General features: G+C 54.9%; 1 protein-coding gene across 3 annotated transcripts in view; it reads left to right on the plus strand.

Annotated features, from left to right (window-relative positions):
* The window catches only part of ERI3 (ERI1 exoribonuclease family member 3), a 130454-nt gene extending 108485 nt beyond the window's left edge, over positions 1-21969 (plus strand). For all 3 annotated transcript variants that reach the window (XM_039555610.1, XM_039555612.1, XM_039555611.1), the window contains exon 8: positions 20401-21969. In XM_039555610.1, the coding sequence (XP_039411544.1) occupies positions 20401-20483 (83 nt within the window). In that variant the 3' untranslated portion in view covers positions 20484-21969. The remainder of the gene's footprint in view (positions 1-20400) is intronic.
* Positions 21970-22597: the final 628 nt, after the last annotated feature.

The following is a 22597-nucleotide window of genomic DNA, read 5'->3' on the forward strand; positions in this document are numbered from 1 at the left end:
GCCTCTCTTGCTGAGTAATGAGAGATTTCCCTGGGCCTCCGAGGGCTCTAAAGAGGGGCTGAGCAATATTATTTATTCAGTTGTTTACAGAAGCATTTGATCGGGAATAGTTCTTCACTGCCAGCCTGTTGTGTATTATTCATTGCAATAATCTCTGCAGATTGTGATAAACTGTAACTGCGGCGGGGCAGCGCGTAGCTGGGCTGTGCTGCCACCGCTGCCTGCTCCGGCCTCTAAAATATCGGCAGCTGCAATCATAAATCTCAATTTACAAGTGGGACTATTGCACGGGGAGTTATAGTTATACTAATGATTACTTCTCTGTCTTATTTTTCATGTTGCAACAGAGTAATAAATTTTTAAGAACAGCCTGGGCAAAGCGTCAGCAAAGGCTGTGCGTCCTCTTGCCACACTGTCAGCAGAGAGGGGCATTCCTGTTCTCCAGCGGGCATCTCGCTGGCGGGGCACCGGCCCCACTTCTCAAGAAGGTGGCTCAAAGAGGGGACTTTGTCCCCACATTGGGGGATGGTGGAGCCACCACCTGCAGGCATGGTGGAGCAGCAGGCTGGAGTGTGACATCAGGGTCAACTCTAATGCTTGCTGTACTGGAGAAGAGAGCTCAGCTCCCTGTATCATTTTCCCTGCTGGGAATGGGGGCTGAGCCCTGCTTTTGTCACTGACCTAGTCTTTCTCAGTCGGGCCCAGGACATCCTGGGGTTGATGGGGCCAAGGGGTGGGGATCTGATGACCAAGAGTGGAGCTGGCATTTGAAGAGTGTATCTTATCCCTGTAGCTCACCACCCTCCCAGTACTGAGGCTTTCCCAGATACAGAGAGTTGGAAGCTGCTTTTTGGCAGATAGTGTGCCCACAGCGTGGAAATGGGGTGAAGGCTTGGATGGTCCCACCTGAAGGAAAGCCCCCTTCCTGGAGGACAGCAAGGGTCAGAAGGAAAGGCTTTGGGTTAGAGGAACTCAGACCTTGCTCCCATCCCCATCTGGGAGCAGTGACTCAGGAACACCCGGTGGCATCCCTCTGGAAGGAGTCACCATGGAGGCACTCCCCAAAGACCAGGTCTCTTGCCCAGAAGGCAGCAGTGGGACACGGGGTTCAGCAAGCATTTCCCAAGTGTTTATCACAGCTCCGAGGTCTGTGATGTGAGGCCTCTGATGGATGCCTCCATTCACAGACTTGACATTATGATGTACAGGGAGCCTAGAGACATATAGATTTTCAAAGTGGCCACTTTGAGCATAATTATAAATATCCAGCCTCTTTACATAGTGAATTGTTGCCAGGAAAAGAAGGACCCCAGGAGGGCTGAAATTTGGCATGCAGGATTTCTTGAGAAAGGAGCTGTGGCAGAGGTTTTCCACCCACTTTGGGGCCAGGAAGGTGTGGGCATTAAGGGATGATGCTTTTCCCATCCTGAACCCCCCTGTCAGGTCCTCCCCCATTCCTTATGGTGCTGGCCGTGTCTCTCTGTGAGGGACATCGCCAAGGCACTGTCTTGGACCCTCACCTCCCCTTCTTGTCTGCACCAGCACACTGTAATATGATTTAACTGCTTCCGAGTGGCTGGCTCCCCTTCCGGGTCATGGCACAGAGTACCAGGGGCATAAGGGAGCTGGGAGCAGGTGCTCCTGGTCTCTGTGCCTGATCCATAGCCCCAGAGACACAGCAAAAGAGAGGTCTTCTCCTAGCTGATGGCTGGCTCATCTCCTTATACTTGCCTTTGGAGCATCCCAGCCCACAGAAGGCTGGGGCTCAGCACAGAGGCGTCAGTTTTCAGGTGAGCAGAAGATCCCTCCAGTGCAATGGGTGCTGGATGTAAAACCAGCAGCTGAGACCTGGGCACAGTCAGGAGCCCTCCTTGGATTCACAGCCTCCAAGAAAAAAGGCATCTGTCCTGGAGGAAACCATGTGGAAGTCCTCTTACCATGCTTTTCTTTTGCCATTTGGATGGTATCAGAGCATCACCACTTCCATTTCCATCCTGGAGCTGGGGTGAGCATGCCCTGGAGAAGGTCTTTGCAGGCAGCTATGTGTCCGTCCCTGTGCATGAGTATCTAGGCTCAAACAGGCACCAGTCATCGCCTTCCCTACCCTGGGACTGTGGGGCATGCTGAAATATTGCAGGGAAAAATGAAGAGAATGTTTGAGGATTTGTGTTCTGTTTGTGAGCAGGGTCTGGAGGAGAGATGGTCAAAGAAGAAAATTGGAGCTGAATTTAAATCAATGGCAGGTAGAGATTAGAGCAGTGGCCCAATTAACTGCAGCAAGCCGGGGGGAGGCTGGGGGAGGGCTCCTGCTCTCCAAGTTAGGACCCCAGTTGGGCTCCAGTTCTGCTCCATGGAGATGTGAATGCCCCAGACAAAGCAGGGAGCATGGCCAGGGACTTGGGATGGGGATTTTGTGCCAAGGACTTGCTAGCAGGCAAGGGCTGGAGTAGCTGGAGGCTGTGGATGGTAGGAGGAGACCTAGGTCGTTCGGTGTTGGATTGAATCCCACTCCCTCCTTCCTTCTCTGCGCATCTTGCCAAGCTCAGTCTGCCTCTCCGTCCACGTCCCAGCTCTTTGTCCTTGTTTCCTTGTCCCAGTCCCTTCCCCCATGTCCTGGTATCATCTCAGCTGCTCCTGCCACCAGCCCCACTAACTCCCTGTCACTGTTTCCTCCTGCTTGTCTGTCCCTTGACTCAGCTCTTGTCGGTGCAAGTGTTTCAATGAAGCAGTTTCCTCTCTCACGCTTCCTGGGGAAGTCGTCGAGCACCCGGAGAGCTGGGTCCCCACTTCCCACACAGGTGTCTAGAGTGGGTGCCAGGGGGGTTGCAGCAGCTGGGAGCAGGGGGCCGGATGGGTGCGCTGGGATGGGTGTCACTGCACGTGCAGCTGCCCAGGGCCACACGCAGCTGTCTTTGCCCGAAGTTGGCTTGATTCTGATGGGAAATCCAAAACATTCTGGATTCCCAAAATCACCTTCCCAACAAGACTTCAAGGCTTTGTTCCGAAACATCTGGGCACCTACGAAAAAACCTTGCACTGGCAAGTAACTGGAATTTAAGGGAAATAGTGACATTCTTGTCATTCTTGTTGATGGCAATGTATTAATGGTTTGGGCTGGAATTTCCTGGGAAAAGAATTCAGTGTGAGTCAAACATCCAGCATGGAATGTCTCAGCTGAATCACTAAACTTTGGGGAAAATCAGGGTAGGTCACATCAGAGCAAGGGGAAGCCACCAGCCCCTCCTTGTTCCCAACACACATCCCCCATGTGCCCCTGGGGCCAGGGCAGCCAGGAACACAACTCCCATGTCTCTAGGCCTACAGGGATTGGGCTTTGCTCTCTCCAACAACCCTGTGCACTGCAGCATGTTGCACATCACCCAAGGAACATTAATTAACATTGCTGGAAATCTCAGGAAAGGTGCAATTTGAATGATCTGGCACCACAGTCATTCGGATGCTGAGTTAATTCAATCCTTGCACACAGTGCTCCTACAGATTGTTGGCTTTAAACAAACAGCGGTGACAGATTTGTTGCTGCGGAAATGTGGTCATTAAGTCGGGAGCGTGTGTTTGACCTGAAAGCGATTGAGTGATGGATGCAAGTCATTTTAAAGCTGCAGCAGCCAAAAGGATGCTCCTTTTGGAGAGCAATCTTGCATCTAAGGAGTGTAAATAATTTAAACAAACAAGTAAAGTAAGGTGAAAGCACTGCTGTATTGTGGCACTAAATGCAAAGCAGAGCAGTGCTGGCAGCCCTGTGGTGAAGGAGAGTTTCTTTGCACACCGCTATCATAAAGAGGTGCCAGGTACCAGCTTTGGGGCTGTCTGTCGGGATAAATGGTACCAACCAAGCTCCCATCACTTCATGGTCACCCATGGGAGCTGTGCACCCACCACACTCCGAGTGTGAGTGGGGCAAGGGCTGTGGGATCCCCAAGGAATGGGAATCAAAGCAGATTGGTGGAGATGACTTTCATGTCCTAGAAGAGCAGGTCTCAGATGTCCTTCAGTGTGGCAGTGTGCCACTCCAGCTGCTCCTTTTGTCAAGCTGAAGGAGCCCAATATTCCCTTGGCTTCCAGACACCCTGGTCTAGCTTGTCTTGTCCAGCAAGGATGGTTTGGTGAACCAGGAGCTTGGCACACTGCTGCTCCATGCCAGCCTTGCTCTGAGCCATCCTCTCACTGCTGTTGAAGATCCTCTCACCCACGGAGTGTGAGCAGGAAGGGAGTGTTCGATCTGGAGCCGGTCATGTCGCGTGGGTCTGTGCATTCTGCTGCTGGATGTGGCAGCATCCCCATAATGAGGCTGGTAGTTACTGTGCGTTAGAAGCAGCCATTGCTTAAGCCTCAATATCTTGGCCATTTAATTTAATGGGTTTTTTTAAATACCAAAAGCAATTAAGTTCACATTGTGAGCTAATCGCCTACAAAATTTCATTTCAAAGATGCTCAGACTGTTTGTGAGAGAATTGCTGGAAAGCAGCCCAAATATGCCACCATGTCTGTCTGTTTGTCCTTCTTTGCCTTCCCTCTTTACCAGACAGAGTTAAGCAGACTTCTCAAAAGGGAACAATCACATTCTCAGTTCCCTACTTTTCTGATGGTTTTTCCATGGTGTGAATTTTAGATGTCTAAATTAAATGCCAGTGTGATTGGTGATGATTAGAGTGCTTAGCTGGTACTGCAAGAGTGGAAAACGGGTTTGATGGGCAAGAGCCAGATAGCTGTTGTTGGGGAGTGAGAGGGCACACAGCTGTGTACCCAGGCCAGGAGGATATGGTGGGAGCTCTGCCCATTAGCTTGTGTTACCACTGCCTCGAGGCCGTGTGTCTGTGCTGCTGTCCCTGGAGGTGTAAGAGGTGCCTGACCAGTAACACCCAAACCTTGCACAAGCCCTTCTGCTTTGGAAAAGTGTTCTGGGTGAGCTGTTTGCAGCATGTCCACCATATCCCATGGCGGCTCGCCCCACGTGCCTGCCTTCCTGATTCTCCTCCTGCCTTAGCAGCTCCAGCCCACAGCATTCATCCATGGCAGTCCCTGCAGGGGCCAGCTTGCCTGTAGGCTGCAAGGCTTTATCAGATCGGAGAAGAGCCGGAGGTCTTTGTCAGAGATTACTTGTTCTCCTAAACAGCCGTGTTACTGAATATGGAATAATCCCCCCTCAACATCCAGCTGGGGGTTTTGTTTCCTTCACTGTGGGCTAACATGTTAACGCTCTCTCCTTAAAGCACCTTTGCCAGCTGAGTCACCCAACATGATGCCCATCACCTGACCAGCATGATGGTCAGGGGCACACTCCACACCACTGCCCACCAAGCTGCCAGCCCCCACTGTGTTGTTGTGTGATGTTGCCTTCTCCATACCCCCACTGCCATCCCCCCTTCCCTGGCCGGCAGCAGGGAGGTGATTTATGGAGTCCCGCATGCACCCGGTGAGTCCGGCTCTCTGCGTTTCAGGGAGATCCATCGCACAGGGAGGGGAGGTCACTGCGTTGCAGGTTTGCTAACCTTGCCCGCTTATTAAAAATGGTAAAAGCCTCCCTCAGGACTTGTGAAGTATAGATCCAAAGAGCTCCATATGCTGTTCCCCTTAATGAGATGTCTGCCTGAAGAGCAATAGCAAAACACACCATCCAGTGCAGGGTCCCTATAGCTAGATGGCCTGGCTGTAAACAGAGCCGTCCGTCTTAATGGGCTATCGTGTAAAAACTTCTCCCAGTCAATAAATCAAAGGGGCTCCATTTATATCATGTGCTGCCTTCGCTATTAGGCTGCCTCTGGATGGCATGTTCTGATACAGAGCTCCCCGGGCTTGCCAGACGAGGCCAGAGGCTCTAATGGGCATTTAATTTAGGCTTCCCCTTGCCAATACCCCTGCAGAGTTCAACAGCTGGGACTTGGCAGGGGATCCCTCATGGTTTGGGATGGCCCTGCTGTGTGGGAAAGGGCACCCATGGATTGGCACCTGGCAGGCATCACCTCCCCTGCCCTGCTGGGTAGGAGCCTCTGGTGTACAGGGAACCAGATCCTCCCTGGGAAGGGGTGTGTGGGTCTGGCAAGCACCCCTACTCATTTGGGAGCAGCAGCCACAGCCTGGCGCAGTTATTTATTTTTCATTCCCTCCCTTGTGCTGCTCGGATGCCACCGGAGGGAAGTTCCGCTTCAGCCACCATCCCAGGCAGAGATATTAGTCCTCATTACTAATTAAAGGAAGCAGGAGTAATTGACGGATGGTGGATGGCGGGGGAGCCAGTGTGATGAACGGCCCCTGTCCCTGTGCCGGGGACGCATGCTGAGCGCTACCTGTTAGCTACAAATAAACAAACCTGATAAATAATAAATAGTTTGAGAAGAGTGGGCAAGCATTATTTAAATTAATAGGGATTAGAGGGAGAGGTCTGAAAGAGCATTCCTGCAGATGAGCTATCCCTGGATGGACAGGGACTCATTTGTTGCAGACTGGAGTAAACAAGGAGAAGGGGAGGATTCATCACAGCAGGGCCTCGCAGCGCTTCTCGGGCTGGTAACAGCATGGCTGTAATTTTCCTGGCCACCCCTGCACCAGGGCTCCCTGTGTCCCTGCTGCCTCACCGGTGTCACTGTGCTGTCACACCTCTGGTGCTGGGCAGGGGCACTGGGTGCCATGAGGGAGCCAGGGTGCTGCGGCAGAGCAGTGGGGAGCGGATGCTGGGCTCTGGCTGCTGGCGGGGTCCCACACCATGACAGGGCACCTGCAAGTTTTCCCAGACAGCTTGATGGCCACCTGCAGCCTGCCTGCACCCAGGCACTCGCCGTCAGCCACGGCTTGGTCCCAGCCAGCACATCCGGCTGCACAGGGGGTCTCTCCTCACCACCTGACATTTGGATACCACCGTGCCTGCTCAGGCCAGGAGGCTGGGGATGGTGGAGGAAGGAGGGATGCTGCGGGAGGCGGGGGGAAGAGGGGAGGACAGACGCTCTGCTCGCTATCACATCTACTCCATCTTATCACCACAGTAATTTGATGATAAAAAATAATCCGAGGCTGGAAAGGAAACATGTGTAGTGGAGTAAAGATTGAATGTAGGTGGATTGTGCCCTGGGGCGGCGGCTGGGAGATAGAAGGAAATGTCCTTCTGTTTGACATACTGCCGAGTCGCAGCCGTGCCCCCGCCTCGCCTCCTCTGCCCGGGGCACGGGGAGCCCGCTGGCCCGTGGGCCATGTGCCGGGCAGGAGGGTGCGTGTTGCAGCCCCCGACACCTCCTGCCCCTCCGCCTGCACCTCCTGTGCCCCCCAGCACCCTGTGGGGTGCTGCCCCCCGCCCTCCCACCCCACAGCTCGCTCCCAGCACACTTCTGGTTATTTTTTTTTCCCTTTGGTTATGCTTCACAACTCATTTTATCAGCTGTCAGTAGCCAAATGTCTTTTTTAAGGAGTGGGTTATAGCCACTAATGTACTGAATGCTATTGCACTGGCTGCAGTTAGTGTTCCACGGCTAAATTACTATAATTAATGTTCCACTAGAACTGTTTGTAACAGGCGGCTGCGGGAGCCCCGGGTCTGGGCTTTCACAGCCACTGAATTATCTCTCCTCCCCGGAGAAAGCGCTTCTCACAAAGGGGAGGGACGAGGTCAGCACTGGGACAGGCAGGCACTAGCCGAGCCAAACTCCAGCAGATGAGTGGCCCGGGAGCTGTTCCCGGGGCACAGACTCCCTGTGTCCCCCCATCTCAGCTGCTCTGCCCCATGGGAGTGCGGCTGGGTCTGCGGTGGGCTGCGGTGGAATTCCCGCTGGGATTGTCACGGCACTGCAGCATCGCCAGGGCTTCGCTCATCGCTCTCCGCGACTGCGTTATAAAGGTGGAACACACTGCCTAGAGAAACGCTTCCAAAACTCGCTAAGGGCATTCAGCAGAGATGTTTCCGTGTGCCAGGAATGGCACCTCAGCCCGCTGTCCACACCAAGTCTGCACCCGAAACCATCCCTGCCCTCCCTGCTCCCCCGTCGCCTCCCGGTGAAGCCGGAGGTGCAGGGGGAAAAAAATGTGCTCGGCGGGCACACACACCCCTTATTTCGCTAAATGCATTGTTCAATACCTGCAACAAACAGATTAGCCGGGGCTTTATCAGGGACAAGAGAAGGGAGAGCAGTGTGATAATGGTTTTCAGCAAATCCTCGGGCTGTCACAGATTAGAGCCGCGGCAGGAGCATTATCAGCCCTTTCCTCCTCTCCCCATCGCCTCCCCCTTTGTCTCTTCTCACCATCGGATTTCTCCAGCCAATCTATCCCTGAGAGAGCCGGGCAGATACAAGAAGAAGTCGGTTTCCATCTGATCTGCAATTGGTTTTTCCCGGCAGCCGATCCGTGTCGCAGCATTGATCCGTGGGCCCCCCAGCGCTTGTCACCTTGCGTGTCTGGAGAGGAAGGTGGCCGAAGGAAGGGGGGGCTGCGGTGGGGATGCTTTAAACTCGCTGTGTGCCATTGATCTGCAGGGGGGAACGTGGCCAGGCCAGCCCTGCCAGGCAGGAGGGCACGAGCCACCTGCCCTCATCAGAGGAGTTTAAGTGGCTGTGACCTTCTTATTAAAGGAGAGGAATGTCTTTGGAGGGCCCAGCGGAAGGAGGGGGCCAAGCCCCAGGCCCCGGGGGCCGTTGTTCGGGAGCTGCCCAGCCCTTACCATCTCACCAAGGGACTGGTGATGAGACTGGCACTGGGGTGCTGGGAGCCTGCCGAGCACCCTCCTCTCTCAGAGAGGTCACCCACTGCACCCACATCCCATTTCTGCTCCACATCTGTCTGCCACACTGCAGCACGGCCAGGCATGAGTGGGGACCCCTGTCTTGGCACTGCAGCTTGCCCGAGCCTGTGGGAAAGAAGCTGTCAGGTGGGAGCTGTTGGGTTAACCCCAGTTGGTGGGCAGCTTTCTCAGGAGCTGCAGAAAGTTGTTCCTTTCCTTCTAAATGTGGGACACAAGACTGTCCTTTGTCCCAATGACTGCAGCCAGGGCCTGCAGGCCCTATCAGGTAGGGGTTTGTTGAAATACCTGGAGATGCTCAGGAGCCACGGCCCAATGGGCAGGGCAGCAATGCTGTACCAGGCAGGGCCCAGCATCTTTGGAGTTAAGCTGGGAAGTCCCATCTGTGCCACCTGCCACCCTCCTGTACCCTTCTGCCAGGTTCCTGCTAGGGTAGAGCTGTGGCAGCTCTGCCTTGTCTTGCCTTCTCTGGCTGACCCGAGGGACGGTATGCAGGTGGGTGGGAGGGCAAGAGGGGATATAACAAGTAATGGCCCCAAGTGTGGAAACAGTGTTAATAAAGTGTATTTCACTTTTAATTTTGGCATATAATGTAATGATCTTTTTTAAGGCCCTATCATATTATCTGCATGACTAGATTATTGAGTCTTCATCATCTCCAGATAAATTTATGACCAGGATGATGCTTGGAATTTATTATCAGTCAATAGAGCTCAATACTGTAACAAGGCGTGTAATAAGATATACATATTTAATGATCCGGAGTAAAACAGCCCCGCTAATGGGCAGGATGAGACGGAGGCTGGAGCATTAATTTCCGTCCCCTGCCCCTTTCCACGGGAGCCTGCACCATTCAGCCCTAGGGTCCCATGAGTTGCCTCCCGTGAGGTTGGGAGCAGGGACCAGCTCGGGGGGATACAAGGGAGCACAGCCCTCATGCTGCTGCAGCTGTGAGCACGTGCCTGCTGCACTTAAGTGCTCGTGGGAAGGCACGTGTGCCGCCCACCCCTGTGGAGATGTGCAGGTCTGTCTCACACAGCACATGGCTCTCTTACGTGGCTTTGCAGGTCTGGCTGACATCCCCATCTGTGCCAGGTAAGGACCATCACACAGGTGGCTGACATCCCCTTTGCAGGTGGCTCTCTCCAGCCCGGCAGTCTGGGCAAGCCTTGCACAAAGCTGCTGCTCCAGCAGCTGCTGAGATGGCTGGAAAAGCCACACAGTGCTTTTTATGTTCCAGGGGCAAGCCTGAAATCCTGCCTCTGGGATGGTGCAGGGCTCTCCAGCTCAACAAGGGGAACAGAGCCGGGGCAGACAGATGCACTCTGTCCACACCACATGAGGACACCTCTGGCCCAGCAAAGCCCTTGGTGGGGACACAGTCCCATGCGGCCCCACAGAGTCCCCCACACTTTGGCTCACCTGGCTGTGTCCCTGACAGGAGACCAGACAGCACCAGAGCAGTCACAGCGCGGGGAGATAGCAGCTCTGTGTGCCCAAGCACCCTGGCCCTGTGTGCAGCTGCCCACAGCCTGTCATGTTGAACAGGGGCCCATCTCCCTTGCCAGGTTATATTTTGAGCTGCCAGTGCTGATTTTTCCAGTCTTTTGGGATGTTATTAAATTACTTTCCGAGGACTTTTAATAAGCACTTTTGATACCTTTGAAGCGTGCAGCTTTGTGGGAAGATTACAGTCCCGCATCCATCTCTCTGGGAGAGAAACAATGGCAGCAGGGCTGGCGTTTGATCTTTCCTCCAGAAGGCGAGAGAGGGTTTGGGTTAGACAAAGAGGTGAGATGCTGATTTAGAGCTAATGTTTAAAAATAGGTAGGTCTCCCTCCAAGATAGAGAGACCTGCCCTCCTCTGTGTAATCGCCTGCCTCTGCCTCGCCGGACTTGCAGAAACACAGCTCGCTTTATTTGAAGGCTTCGAGTGCAGCGTCGCAGTTTGATTCTTAGTCCTTTTAAAGCAATAACTAGGCCATCTGACCAAGCTTTAAAGAGCAGGAGAACTTTCCATTAGGACTTGCAACACACTCTTGGCAGCACTGGAATTGCATTCTTACCTTTTATTTCCTTTTCTCTGACATCTCATGTCACTCAGACAGAGAAACTCAGCTTTATAAACTCACTCATCTCTACCTTGAAATTTCTCCCTAATTAGGGTCCCAATCCCAGTGGTGGGACTGGGTGTCAGGAGCTGGATGTGGAGCAGAGCCAACAGCAGTGGTAGAGGTCAAACCAAATTGGCTCCCTGCAGCCTGGGGACCATCTGGCCCCAGCAGCATCTGTCAGGGGCAGGGAGTCAGCATCTGCCATGTCTCTGCCCACAACTCCCACACAGGAGAAACAGAGTCACCATCCCTGCCATGCCAAGTATCTGCATGTCTGGCCCCCGTGCTGCCTCTGGCAGGGACCATTGGATGAGTTACAACACCACAAGCACCTGGCTCCGGCCAGGCATGCCTTCACTGCAGGGAGAAAAGGTGTCAAGGGAGTCGAATTCCTTTTATCTGTGGATAACTACTGCTGCCTTTAACAGCCTGGAATAAACTAGCCATAAATATCATGATCATAAGTGCTTAGATATGGCAACTTTACACTGAACAGAGGTTTTAACCTTCCCTGCGGAGGATATCCAGCTCTACATCACTGACTGTTTCCATTCAGCTGCACGGCCAAAGACAAGCTCTTGATGAGCTGCTCAGAGCAGCTGTCCCAGCTACTGGCCACCTCTCAGCCTAGTCTAACCCCAGTCCTTACCCCAGTTTTGGGGCAGGACCGCTCTCCTGCTCTCAGGGCCTGACAAGAGTCCTGCTGCCCTCTCCCCCCTGCCATCATCCTTTCCTCCTCTAAGGAAGCACCAGCATTGGAGCCTGCAGTTTACTGGGCTCCTGTGGGGATCCACCTTCCATTCTCATTCCCACCCACAAGGAGGGTCTTGAGCTACCAATTTCTGCAGCAAATTGACACTACCACCTTGTCCCTGAGCCAGGCCAGGGGTCCCATATCAGCAAGAGGGCAGTTTGCATCCTCCCTGCACCTTGCTGGTGCCCCACAGTGACTTTATTTTGCATGGCGACTTTGAGGGGAGCTGTAAAACACTCAGATGAGTTAAATAATACACGACAGTGTACGGTATAAATTACAGGAAGCCAGCGGTGGAGTGACATTGTATGCTGAATAAATTAAAGGCTGCGTGACTTACAGGCGAGATTGATCTGCCGAGCATTTTGTTTAGTGACGTGCTTGTCATAAGGGAGAGCTAATTACAGGCGTGGAGGCACATGGCTCTGGCGCTGGGGAACACAGAGCAAACTGGGCTCACGAATGTCAGCAGGGTCCCTGCACTTCCAGGATTTGCTCTTTCTGAGGCCAGCTGTATGCCAGGCCCTGTTAGTTGAATGCCTGCTGTTTTCCCAGGGCCATACAGTGCTGTCACAGCCCAGGAAAAGGACAGGGAGCTGCCAGGGTCTGGAAGTGGATGTGCTGGTGTGGGGGATGCAGGCGGCTGGTGGCTCTGGGGTCTGCCCTGAGCAAGGGCTGGTGTTGGGGCTGCCTCAGCAGCTTAAGGGAAATGGAGGTATCCAAGCCTGAGCCCATTCTTAATGGAGCAGAGCCATGCAGAAGCACATCCTTTGCTCCTGTGGCATTTTTGAGCCCAGCACTGCTCACAAGGTGACACAGGGATTTCAGTGCTGTAGAGTACCCAGGGCTGGCTGAGCAGCAAAGCTGAGAGCTGTGGGGGGCTAAGTTGAGGGCTGAAGAGTATAAACAGGCAAGTACAACTCAGAAATTAGGTAGGGATCCTGTAACAGCAGGATGCTGCCATGAGCCACCAAGGGAGGGGGCAGTCTTCTTCAGGACACAGTTCGGACTGAATAATGTTGGGGAAGATGTGCTTTACCCACAGGGATAAGGGAGACTGGTGAGAGTCTTGGATTCAGCTGGGTGGTTTTAACCACCAAACTTGGGGCTGAGTTTGGAGGCTTGTCCTGCTGGGCTCCAGAGCAGGGATAGTTCTTGTGCCAGGAGGTCTGTCCCCACTGCCTGCACAAGCTGAGCGATGCCATGCAGGCTGTGTGCAGCCCTTGAGGTCACGGCAGAGGCTGCGCCATGGGGCTGGTGGAACAGGGACCTCCCTGGACTGCCCTGGACAAGGGTGCTGGTGGCTGGAGACCGTGCTCCGGAGTGGACTGACCATCGGGATGTGCTCCCCTCCGGCTCAGCCGGCTTGGCGGTTGTCTGTCACTCGATGGGATTATGAGTAGTGAGTGTAATGCATCGGCGTATGAATAGGGTTGTCTGGCTGATGGTGATGTATCGTTTTTCATTACTGCCTCTCAAGCCCTCCCTGCTCCACGTGTGGAAATTCTATTTATTCCCTAATTTGTAAAAATTCCCTCCTTATCTGATACCAATCAGGGAGGGGTAATTGGCTCTCCAGGGCTAGCGGCTGGGGTCCTGATGAAGAGATATGTGTGTCTGCTCTGCCTGTCCAGGCACCCTGCCCTGCTGCACCAGCGACACGGGCCACAATTAATAATGATTTGCAAATGGCAGACAAGCAATAACGCAGAAAGATGTCCAGCCAGCCTCCTGCCCGCCCCTTAATTTCCTTCTGTAATATAAATGGCACAGGAACGAAAATCCAACGCTATAAATTCTGAAATTAGTTATTCACCGTAATAAATGGTTCCCTTTTGGTGCACGGTCCTCCCCATCCTTCTCCCATGCCCCCCCCACCCCCCACTTCCTCCTCCCCTCCCAGCCCCCTTGCCTGCTACCTACTTCATTTGAGTCCTAATATGCAAATGCTGTAATTTAACGGGATGGTGAAGTTGATTTTCATGTTAACTTAATTACTTTGATTTATGAAGGGCTGGGATGTAGACACAGCTCCATCCTTACCCACCTCCCACCCTCAACCCCTCTGCAGTCCTGCTGACCTGCTGCCTCTCTTCCCTTCTCTTCCCTTGGCTCAGTCCTCTTTTCCTCTTCTTCCCAAGTTTAGTGTTTTATTAGCTGCCTTTAAGTGGACATAAGTCCTCACGACAATCGCATGATGTGGAGGACAAATTCCCCGTCCTGCCTTGTTTAATCGTGCCTGGATAATGGATGTATAATTGACTCATTTGAATGCTTTTGCCTACAGGAGTGCAGAGCATTAAATGTTTGATTGCCTTAATTTCCAAACAGATCATTATCCCCTTCTTACCCGCTCTTAATAAACACTTTATGAGGATTTTTTTTGCAAAGGAAAAAAATCTCCACTCCTCGTACTTCTCTGAAGTGATAAACTCTAATTAAGTCTAATATTTAAAAATATGGTAATGGTGACTTGTTTGAATAAGTGGCCTGCATTTCCATAATTTCATTATTACGTAAAACACGCTAATTATTTGAAGTGTGCTTATTACTAAAAGAGAAATCTCCTTCTAATAAAGATGAAATTGGCTTTTTTCCCTGTATTGCTGTGCACACCGCTCCCCTTCTCTCCCGGACGGTGAGCGGCCACAGCCGGGAGCGGGGTGATGGCAGCATTCACTTTGTTTGCTCAGGGAAGGCTGCCAGCCAGGGGATGCTGGATGTGCAAGGACAGGCACAGAGGCTGAAGGACAAGCTGAGGTCTCTGTACACCCTGTGTCACCCTTGGCCCCAGCAACATTGGTGCCCTTTGGGCTCATGGGCTCCAGGAGTTGTTGGGAATGTTGTGAGACAGCTCAGCCCCTGCTGCCCATTCCCTCCAGCAGGGACGCCCCAGCTGTCCTGGTTTCCCCACGTGTGCCAGGCTATCCAGCAGCCTGTGGGGCTGGAAGGTGTCTCAACAGCCAGGTGTCTTGCAGTGCAGAGACCCCAGCCACCCAGCTCTGCCCTGGGAGGGGGCCAGCACAGTGGCTGCATGATGGGAAGAGTGGTTCCCAGTGCAGAGGATGGGAGGAAGCATCCTGTCTCCCATGGGGTGACAGTGGCCAGCCTGGGTGGGAGGAAGAAAGTGCCCAAGGCAGCAGGTCCATCAATACTGGTCCCCTTTTGCTGCACTTCCTACTGACCTGGGAACTGCCAGAGGTGGGCCCTCCCTGCTCCAGTGTCCCTGCTGGGGTAAACTGGATTTGGAGGTCTCACTGACCCCAGTGTGCCGGGGGTGGGACAGGTATCTTGTCCCCCTGGGACAGAGACAGCAACAGGTTGAGGGAGGATGAGTATGAATTGTGTCCAACCCCTCTTCAGAGCCAGTGCGGGCGCTCTGTGGCGGGGCAGGCAGGGAGGCACTGGGATGAAGTCAATATAAAACTAATTTTCTTTTCTTCATGAAGAAATGAGGTGTGTGGCAGTAACGTAATTGCAGATAATGAGGTAAGTTATTCTTAATATTCTGCACGTCGCTGTCAGCTCCACCTAATATACCTGCCGGCTGTGTGGGGCAGGCAGAGCCCCTTGCCCCATGCGCAGGATTATGAGGCCATTAATTTGGGAGCAGCTCGGCAGGACCATCCCTGGTGTCCCCATGGATCCCTGGGAGCTGGGAGCTCTTGGCTCTGACAAGTCCTTGTCACCACTATGGCAGACATCCTGGTGTCGCCACCTTGCCCAGCATGTCATGGTGGGGATGGATTCAGATCAGACACAAACTCCCTCCTGGCTCCAGTGTGGACAGGGTGAGAAACACAAAAGCCTGGCTCTGTGTGCTGGGAAAATGCTGTCACTCCCTGCCCCTGTCACATTCCTGCTCACAGGGAGCAGCACAGCCCGCTGTGGGGACACAGCACCCGGTGCTCCCATTCATGATTGCCGGGGACGCCAGCAGCAGTGCCAGACTGCGTGAGATCCGTACGGCTCCCGCCGCTCGCAAGGCCACCTGCTCTCACCCGGCGCGGCGGTGGGGAGGCTCTGGGCGGCGGTGGCCGGGCGGCCCTGTTTCCGCTTTGCACGGAGCTGTTATACAAAGGCAGCGGTGATATTATTCATTAACAGTAATCTGCCATTAGAACATTGACAAATGGCCCCTCGGCGCCTGAGCATCAGTTCTGGTACAGCCCATAAAGCATGGGGACAGTTTAAATATGGACCTGCTCAGCTCGGGCCGGGGGTGATCCGTCTTCCCGGCCATAGCACAGGTGCGGTGGGGTTGCCTCCAAATGAGCAAGTTTGGGGGGGCCCTGCAGTCCCCGACCACCCACAGCCCACCGGGGCGGCTGCTAGGATGGGAAAGCTCCCTCCTTGCTCCAGGAGCGTCTCGGCCCAGTGCACGGCAGTTGCGGCAGCGCTCGGTCCCCTGAGCCCGCCTGGTGGAGGTGTCTGGGTGGTTCGGTCCTGTGGGGAGGTGGGAGAGAGAGGCGGGACAAACGCTGGCAGGGCAGCACACATAGGGATGTGGCCCCTACCCCTCTCGCCAGTGCCTGGGCTGGGTGTGGAGCTGATGCTCTCCTGAAGCGAGCATTGCTGCTCCTGGCAGCTCAGTCCCGCAGCACAGACTCCTGCTGACGGAATCCTTGACCTCATCCTGGGTTCACAGGGGTGCCGCTGTGCAGTGGCTGGCGGGAGGGCACACACCAGGCAGTCAGCCCGGTGCCATGGGCTGGGGGCTTTCTGCCTCCATCCCAGCAGAGGAGTGCAATGGGAATGTCTGTGCCCCTCCAAGGACAAGGCAGCCAATGATGCTGAACGGCCACAAACTCCAGCCTGAACTACGAGAGCATCCTGCTGCCCCATGCGTGTGCATGTGTCGCTGTCCTTGGCTGTCACCACAGCGAGAGCTTGGCAGGATGTGGAGAGGGCTGAAACAAGGGTGTCGAGGCAGTGTGGTGTCACAGTGGGTAATGCTGAAACACACGGGGCGGGAGGGTTAAAAACTGGTGGGCTAAGCCAGCCAGGGCGAGGGGAGGGGAGGCCGGGGTGTCACATTCCCCCGCACTGCTCTGGCAGCTGGACCAAAGGAGGGTCCCAGAGGCAGCCAGCCCCGGAACCCAGCACCTCAGGGTGAGCTCAACCCCAGCCATCCTGGGCCACTGCACGGGGACATGGGGCGATGTTCGGAAGTGGCGCAGCAAGGTGAGGGGCAGGGAGGCAGGGCAGAGCCACCGCTCTGTTTGCAGGAGGTAGGATAACCCCAGGCTGACCCCTTTCACACACACCGCACAACACCCCTAAATCAATTGCATCTTATTATTACAATATCAATATACAATATTCCTACAATAACACCATTGATTTTCTACTCAGAGGCTGCACCTAAGTCTGTTTTAAAGAGGAGGGAGTTAATAGTGCCCTCATTAAAAATCTATAGATTACCCCCCACCCCAAAAAAAAAGAAAAAGCAGTTTATATTCATTAGGGCTATTGAATATAAAGTAATATGTTTGTGTAGGACATTGGAGTAATGTGATAATCCGTCCGCATATCAGGGAGAAATCCACTTAGCAACCCTGTCAGCTTGACAAGAAAAATGTGCCCATAAAGTCGGGAATACATTGAGGGAGTGAGCAGGAGGAGAGCGGGGGCGTGCGTGCGTGTGCGCGCCTGTGCAGAGCTGTGCAGAGCTGTGTGGTCAGCATGGGACCACCTTCACCCCATCACCCTGCTCAGCCTTGGGACACACATGGGCACCCCTGAGCCCCTGGAGGTGTCTGGGACTGGGACACACCAGGTGTGCCGGGATGGGGATCAAGTTGGGGGGACTCTGCAACAGGCCAGCCTCCCTTGCCCCAGGCAGGGTCACCAGATGGGACAGGCTGGTGGGTGCCAGCCTGGGTGCTGGGGCAGCACTACCACAGCCATATCCCCCCCAGGGAGAGCTGGGCTGGGTGAGGGCAGGGGCGCCTGTGCCCTCCTGCCAGCCTCGGACTCTGCTTGTCCCTCGCCCCATGGTCACCTTTGCGATGGATTAAGCACTGAAAAGCAGCAGAGCAATCCCGGTCGCGCTCTCTTAGGCTGTCAATTGCCATTTTTGTAATAGAAATTCCTTTCAGAAGGTAACGACGGCCAGATTTAGAGGATTTCATATTGCTAATAATTCCCCAAACAGCCATCTGACTGTGTTGTTTTAAAAGCCGCTTAGTTTTTTGCTTTGGAGTTTATGAAAATCTCCCACTCTAATATCCCGAGAGCCAGCCTATAATTGTGTTATTAAATCAATCGGAGCGGATTACATTGTAAAATCAATAGATGGCTGTAATTGCATATTAGAAAGTTGTTCTGCTGTTGTTGATTTTTTTTTACATGGATAATTATAATAAGCGTGTTTACCTTAGCACTGATTTGGAATGAGTCTCACTAAATGACGTATGACGAGCTTGGCACACTCGCTGTCAGGGGCCATGGCATCATTTGGGACAGCAAGGAGAGCACTGGCACCATGGGCATGTGGGTGGCACTGACCCAATAGGGTCCCACTGCTTTTGCAGGGTGGCAGCTCAGAGTTCAGGGTGTCTCCCAGCACTGGCACCTGGCAACACAGTACCCGGGGGTTTTGGAGAGGCAGATGATGGGGTGCAGGAAACAGACAGCAGTCCCACAGGGTGTCCCCAAGGACCAGCTTGGGAGTCTCAGGAGGTGCCAGGGGGTCTTGCTGCCAGTCTGGTGGCTCCCCATGTCTCTGTGCAGTTCCCCCTCAGCAATATGGAGCAATAGTCAAGCCCCAGTGCCCACTCCAGCTCGGGGCAGTGCTGCAGGCTGTGAGGTTGGCAGTGGGACACCTGGGGCTGTGCTTTCACATCCAGACTGCTCACTTGCCACCCACCTGCCACAGCTCCAGGATTTGCTTTGCTGTTACTTTTTGGGGGTACCAGGCCAGGGCTGGCTGGGTGGGGGTACTCTGGCCACAGACAGTTGCACTCCTCTTAGCTCGGTTTCCCCAGCTTTCAAGCCACCATTACCCTGTTAGATCCCACTGGCAGCTGGCTCCAAGGGTTGAGGACTTTCCGAGGGGCTCATTTGTCTGGAGGATGAGATGGAGCAGGAGATCCTAAGGACAGTGAGGGGATCACTTGAGTGGGAACAAGTGACAGCAGCAGGAGCTGGCATTGTAGCTTGGCTGGGCAGGACACCTGTCACCTCCAGGCGCCTTATGCAGCCATCAGTGTCTCTTTGGGCAGCAGAGAGGACAGAGGCACAGAGAGATGGGCTCATTTCTGCCTCCGTGCCAGCCAGTGAGCTGGGGGACACCTCTCCTTTGTTGGGCTGTCCTCATGCCCAGCTGCTGTCCCCTGTCTGGCACACCAGTGAGGGGAAGGGGTGCCACGCGAAGGGCTTGGGGGACACTCCAGAGGCACATGGCTCTGATGGGGACAGTACCTCTTTCACTGCTGGCCATCAGCCAGGAGGGTCCCTGGCAGCTCATGGCAGCCCCTCGGGGACCTGCGCATGGGGAAGGTCCTGAACCTCCAACAGATGTTGGGGGACAGGTGATGGCTTTGCCAGCAGGTCACTGGGCACAGCGGGGCTGGGCAGTGCTGCTGGCCTGGCAGGGAGCATCCAGGAGGCCGGGCAGCCCCATCCCTGCAGGCAGATGCCTGGCAGCAGGACAGCGCTGCCCGGCTGCGGGGGGCCCTCAATCCGGCACGCGGCACTGTCAGCAGGCAGCCTGCTGTCTCCTAGACAGTGAAATATGGCCACAATTAGCCCGGATACAGTTCAATTATGATAAACAGCGTTTGCACCCTTTAAGCTGTGATTAAAAGGCCTCCTCCCGTTGATAGAGAGACCTAATTTCACATTATTATCGCTGTAGCTTGATTATAAAGCACTCCCTGGATTTACAGTTGGGAGATGGATGTGGAGGCTTCTTTATCATTTACACATCAGTAATGATGCAGCCTTCCCTCCACCACAACATCCATCCAGCAGCAGCGGGGAGAGGGGGGCCTTGCCTGCGCCCCCCTCCCGGGGCACCCTCTCCCCGTGTCAGCCGGGCCCTGCTGCCACACGCAAGTGGGCAAAGTCACCCTTACGGTAACAGCTTGATAAATGGGCGGGCGGTAATGAAATGGAGACATCAAGGCGTGGGGCGAGGAAGAAAGAGTGGTAATCGGAACGAGTGGAGCTGTCCCGAAACGGAGGGGAGCGGGAAGAAGGATCGCCTCTGCGCTGTGTGCTGTCAAGGGAGAAATTACACATTTACTCTTGCTTTTTCTTAAGGAGACGGCCCTCATAGATCAAAACATGGATTTACAAGCCAATTTTCAACATGAAATATAGACACTAGGAATCAATTTAAGCCCAGCTTCTATTTTAGCAAACAGTGCCTGAGTTTAGTCCCAGGTAAATAACACCAGAGCCTTCCCCCTTCCCATCTTGCTGCTCTGCCATGGCCTGGCACCAGGAGTGGCTGTAGCTTGCCATCCCAGCCACCTGCCACTTGTCACCCTCTGGTCAGTGGGCATAGGGAGGCACCACGGGCTGGCTCTGGTGGGGACATGGATGACCCCAACCTCCAGGTCCTGGGCATGGATCCATCTCAGCGCAGCACTGGGTCGTACCAGGATGCAGGTGGCCAGTGCTGGGACTGGGAACTCTGCAATCACCTCACATCACTGCAAGGTCCTTGGGACAGAGTACCTGGACTGGTGAGGACACAGGCCCAGCATGGGATTTGGTGCTTGCTCCAACAACTCCTGTTTGGATCATGCCTCTAACCCGGTATCTCTGTGCTTTCTCCTTAGACGACTGCAAGAACATCGCCAACATCATGAAGACACTGGCCCATAGAGGCTTCATCTTCAAGCAGACCTCCAAACCCTTTTGATCCCCGAGGCAAGCCAGGCAAGGGCTGCATGCGCCCGGCGCCGGCGAGGCGGGGAGGACGGGCTCCAGCATTAAAAAAAAACCGGCAACCGAGGCCAGAGGAACCGACACAAAAAAATCTCAATTTCAGCTGTTAACTCCAGTAGAGGTTGTATATATGGGAAGGCAAATCTGTGTAGACCTGATGTGACTCCCTCTCTGGGCTGCTCCGGACATTATGCCATGCTAGCGGACAGCCGCATAGGGCGCTTGCACCACATTTTAGACTTGTAGTTTGTTCTTTTTCTTTGGCTCCTGATTTCCGTCCCTCCCTCCATATCCCACCCCGTCCTCCCTCTCCCGCCCTGTAGCCAGAGCATCCCCCATCTCCACCCTGGCATGGGCCGTACCCACCTTCCCTTCTTCTTTCTCTTCTCTGGTTTTATGTTTTCAGGCCTCGACGGCTGCTGCAGCGATGCCGGTGTGTGCCTGCACTCGGGCAGCGCTCACGGAGGCTCAGTGTGTCGAGACGGCCCCTCGCCCTCCCTGCCAGCTCCCCCCACCTCTCCCCTGAGCGCCTTTTCCCCTTTTTGAGTCAACACTAACCCCTCTCTGACTCCTGTATGTGACAAACGCGATCCGTCTCTTTATGTTCAAGGTGAAGTGCCTGTATTCTCCGCTGCAGAGCCCCTGGCAGCCCCACCGCGGGCTGCAGGGCCCCGGAGGGCTCCCTTCAGTGGGGCAGGGGCCCAGCGGACGGGCGGGCGGCAGGAGGGACGTGACAGTGTCCGCATGGAGCCCCGTCCCGTCCCCGTTCCGTCTGCTCGTGCCTCTTGCGGGGCTGGGTGGGATGCCCAGCCCTGCGCCGTCCCCGCCGATCAATTCCAGCTCCATGGGGGACAGGCCCGCCACAGCACCGTGTCCGTGTCCGGTGGTGGACGTGCCAGCGCGCGCTGGCCCCCGGCCCACAGGTACCTGAGCAGGGGAGCTGCAGATTGCCCCAGGCCCCTGAGCGCGCTCCCCACCAACCTCCCTCGGTTCCCGAGCTGAGGCTCAGCCCCCCACGTGCTGTGCCCCTCACAGGTCCCTGCGGACGCTCAGCAGCAGCTGGCTTGTTGCCTGAGAGAGTTGCCGAGCACATCCCCTCCGGCTGGGTGGGCTCCCGGCTGGCCAGGGCGGTTGGGGGGAGCCGTGGGGTGGGCTGAGGGCGCACGTCCTCTCAGTGTCACCCAGCCCCAGGGCCCTGCTGAATGGAGCCCTTGTCCGGGCACTGACCTGCAGGGAGGCTGCAGCCCCAGGCCCGTGCGTGCATGGCCTGGAGCGAAGCCGGTGACGGCAGCCAGAAGGGCAATACAGGCACTGAACTTGGCGGTACATGACTGCATGGTGTGTGGTGTTCCAGTTAAACCAACCGATAATGCAACCCCAGCATTTTCATTGTCTAGTTATTCCAATCCTTGCTGTAAATGTGCCACATGAATAAAGTTTGGGGGTAAAGGAGCCCGGGCTGTGCCCATGCATATGCAAGTTTGTATGGGGGGCAGAAGCAGGGGTGTGCTGCCTGGATATGTGGGAGTAGGGTGCTCCCTGGGGTGTGTCCATGCTCCCCACAAAAGGGAGGGTTTTGGCTGTGAAAGGGCAGTCGAGGTTCTCTGCTTCTGGGAGCACTGCCCCGATCTCCAGCGTGGGCACTGTGGGCGGGCAGCAGCCCCACCAGCACTTCATGTTTGCTTGTGCCCCAAGGCAGTTCTGCCCTGAGGATCCACCAGCCTGTCACAGCTGGGCCTTAGCCATGAGTGCACCCCACGCAGTTTTCTGCCCACTGCAGGGTGACAGCCACCACCACATCCCACTGGCACCTGTCACCCCGCCCTGCAGCCTGGCACACCGTACCTACACAGCTGCCGCTGGAGCATCTTGGCTACAGAATGGAGCCAGCGGGGCTCTGCCCTGGGCTCTGGGGCACCTGCTCTGCTCTGGCCAGCTCAGCCAGCATGAGCGCAACCCTGTGGGGTGCAGGAGCCATGGCCAGCTGTGCAGGAACCACCACTGAATCCAGGTGCCCAAGGAACCTGCCCTGTGCCAGAGTGCTACTGCGTGACAGGGACACAGGGATCCAGCTAGCACCGAGTGGGC

The sequence above is a fragment of the Corvus cornix genome, chromosome 8 (genome assembly GCF_000738735.6).
Source record: "Corvus cornix cornix isolate S_Up_H32 chromosome 8, ASM73873v5, whole genome shotgun sequence".
Lineage (NCBI taxonomy): Eukaryota > Metazoa > Chordata > Aves > Passeriformes > Corvidae > Corvus > Corvus cornix.